Source organism: Frankliniella occidentalis, unplaced genomic scaffold (genome assembly GCF_000697945.3).
Source record: "Frankliniella occidentalis isolate FOCC.00 unplaced genomic scaffold, Focc_3.1 Scaffold3583, whole genome shotgun sequence".
NCBI lineage: Eukaryota > Metazoa > Arthropoda > Insecta > Thysanoptera > Thripidae > Frankliniella > Frankliniella occidentalis.
In genome coordinates, this window is record NW_026270639.1 from 625 (window position 1) to 1,411 (window position 787).

The window sequence follows — 787 nt, forward strand, 5'->3', positions numbered from 1 at the left end:
CGCTCCCTGCCGAACCGAGTTGCCGGTGGAGCGAAGCGGACCTGGCAACTTGGTTTGGCGGAAGAGCGGGCCCAGCTTGTTTTCTTGTTTCCTCTCTTAAATCTTTTATTCTTTACTGCTGCTGAGTAGGAGATATGCTCATCTTCAGGTAGAGTGAGGACGGTAATCTTTACTGAGGAGTTGGCAAAGTTGCTTTTCAGCATTTTCATGGTTTTGCACCAGGGGATCTCGTCCAGACCACTACCAATCTTTGGCATGAAGAGGCGAGTGATCTCATGCTCTTCGCAGGTTGACAGCAGATTTTTCAGAGTGGTTTTCATATTTTTCCAGGATGGTTTTTCCTTGGATTTTGGTTTGGTGACCAGGTTTAGGATGAGTCTATCGTACACTTTGGCTATCAAAATGTCACCTGTCTTTATGTCACTTTGTAACCATTCTTCGATGTTGGCCTGAAGATTGAATTTTTCTTTGATGACTCTGGCGATTCCATCAGACATTAAAAGATCTGCACCTACGCAATGAGCAATGGCACAGTCAGGAGGGGTGTTGAGAATATCACCAGTATACATTTCAATAGAATTGTGAGCAAAGTCAAGGGTTTTAGGATTGGGCAGAAGTTTCTGGGGTGGTGCCGTTGGTTGAAGAACAGGAAATCATACATAGGACAATTGAATAGACACAATTGGGTGATTAAGAAAATGCATGAGTTAAAAGGGCAATGCAGATTTAAAAGGGTTTGGAAACATTGCAAAATTTGAATAAGTTTGAATTGGTTAAAGAGAATACA

The 787-nt window shown here is 42.6% G+C and overlaps 1 protein-coding gene across 1 annotated transcript; it reads right to left on the reverse strand.

Moving 5' to 3' along the window:
* Positions 1–116: 116 nt before the first annotated feature.
* On the reverse strand, positions 117–569 carry LOC127752062 (ADP-ribose glycohydrolase OARD1-like; the record flags this gene model as incomplete). The annotated part of the gene is made up of 1 exon (XM_052276597.1): positions 117–569. A coding segment is annotated over exon 1 (453 nt), but the record flags the coding sequence as incomplete, so codon positions are not given.
* Between the last annotated feature and the right edge of the window lie 218 nt (positions 570–787).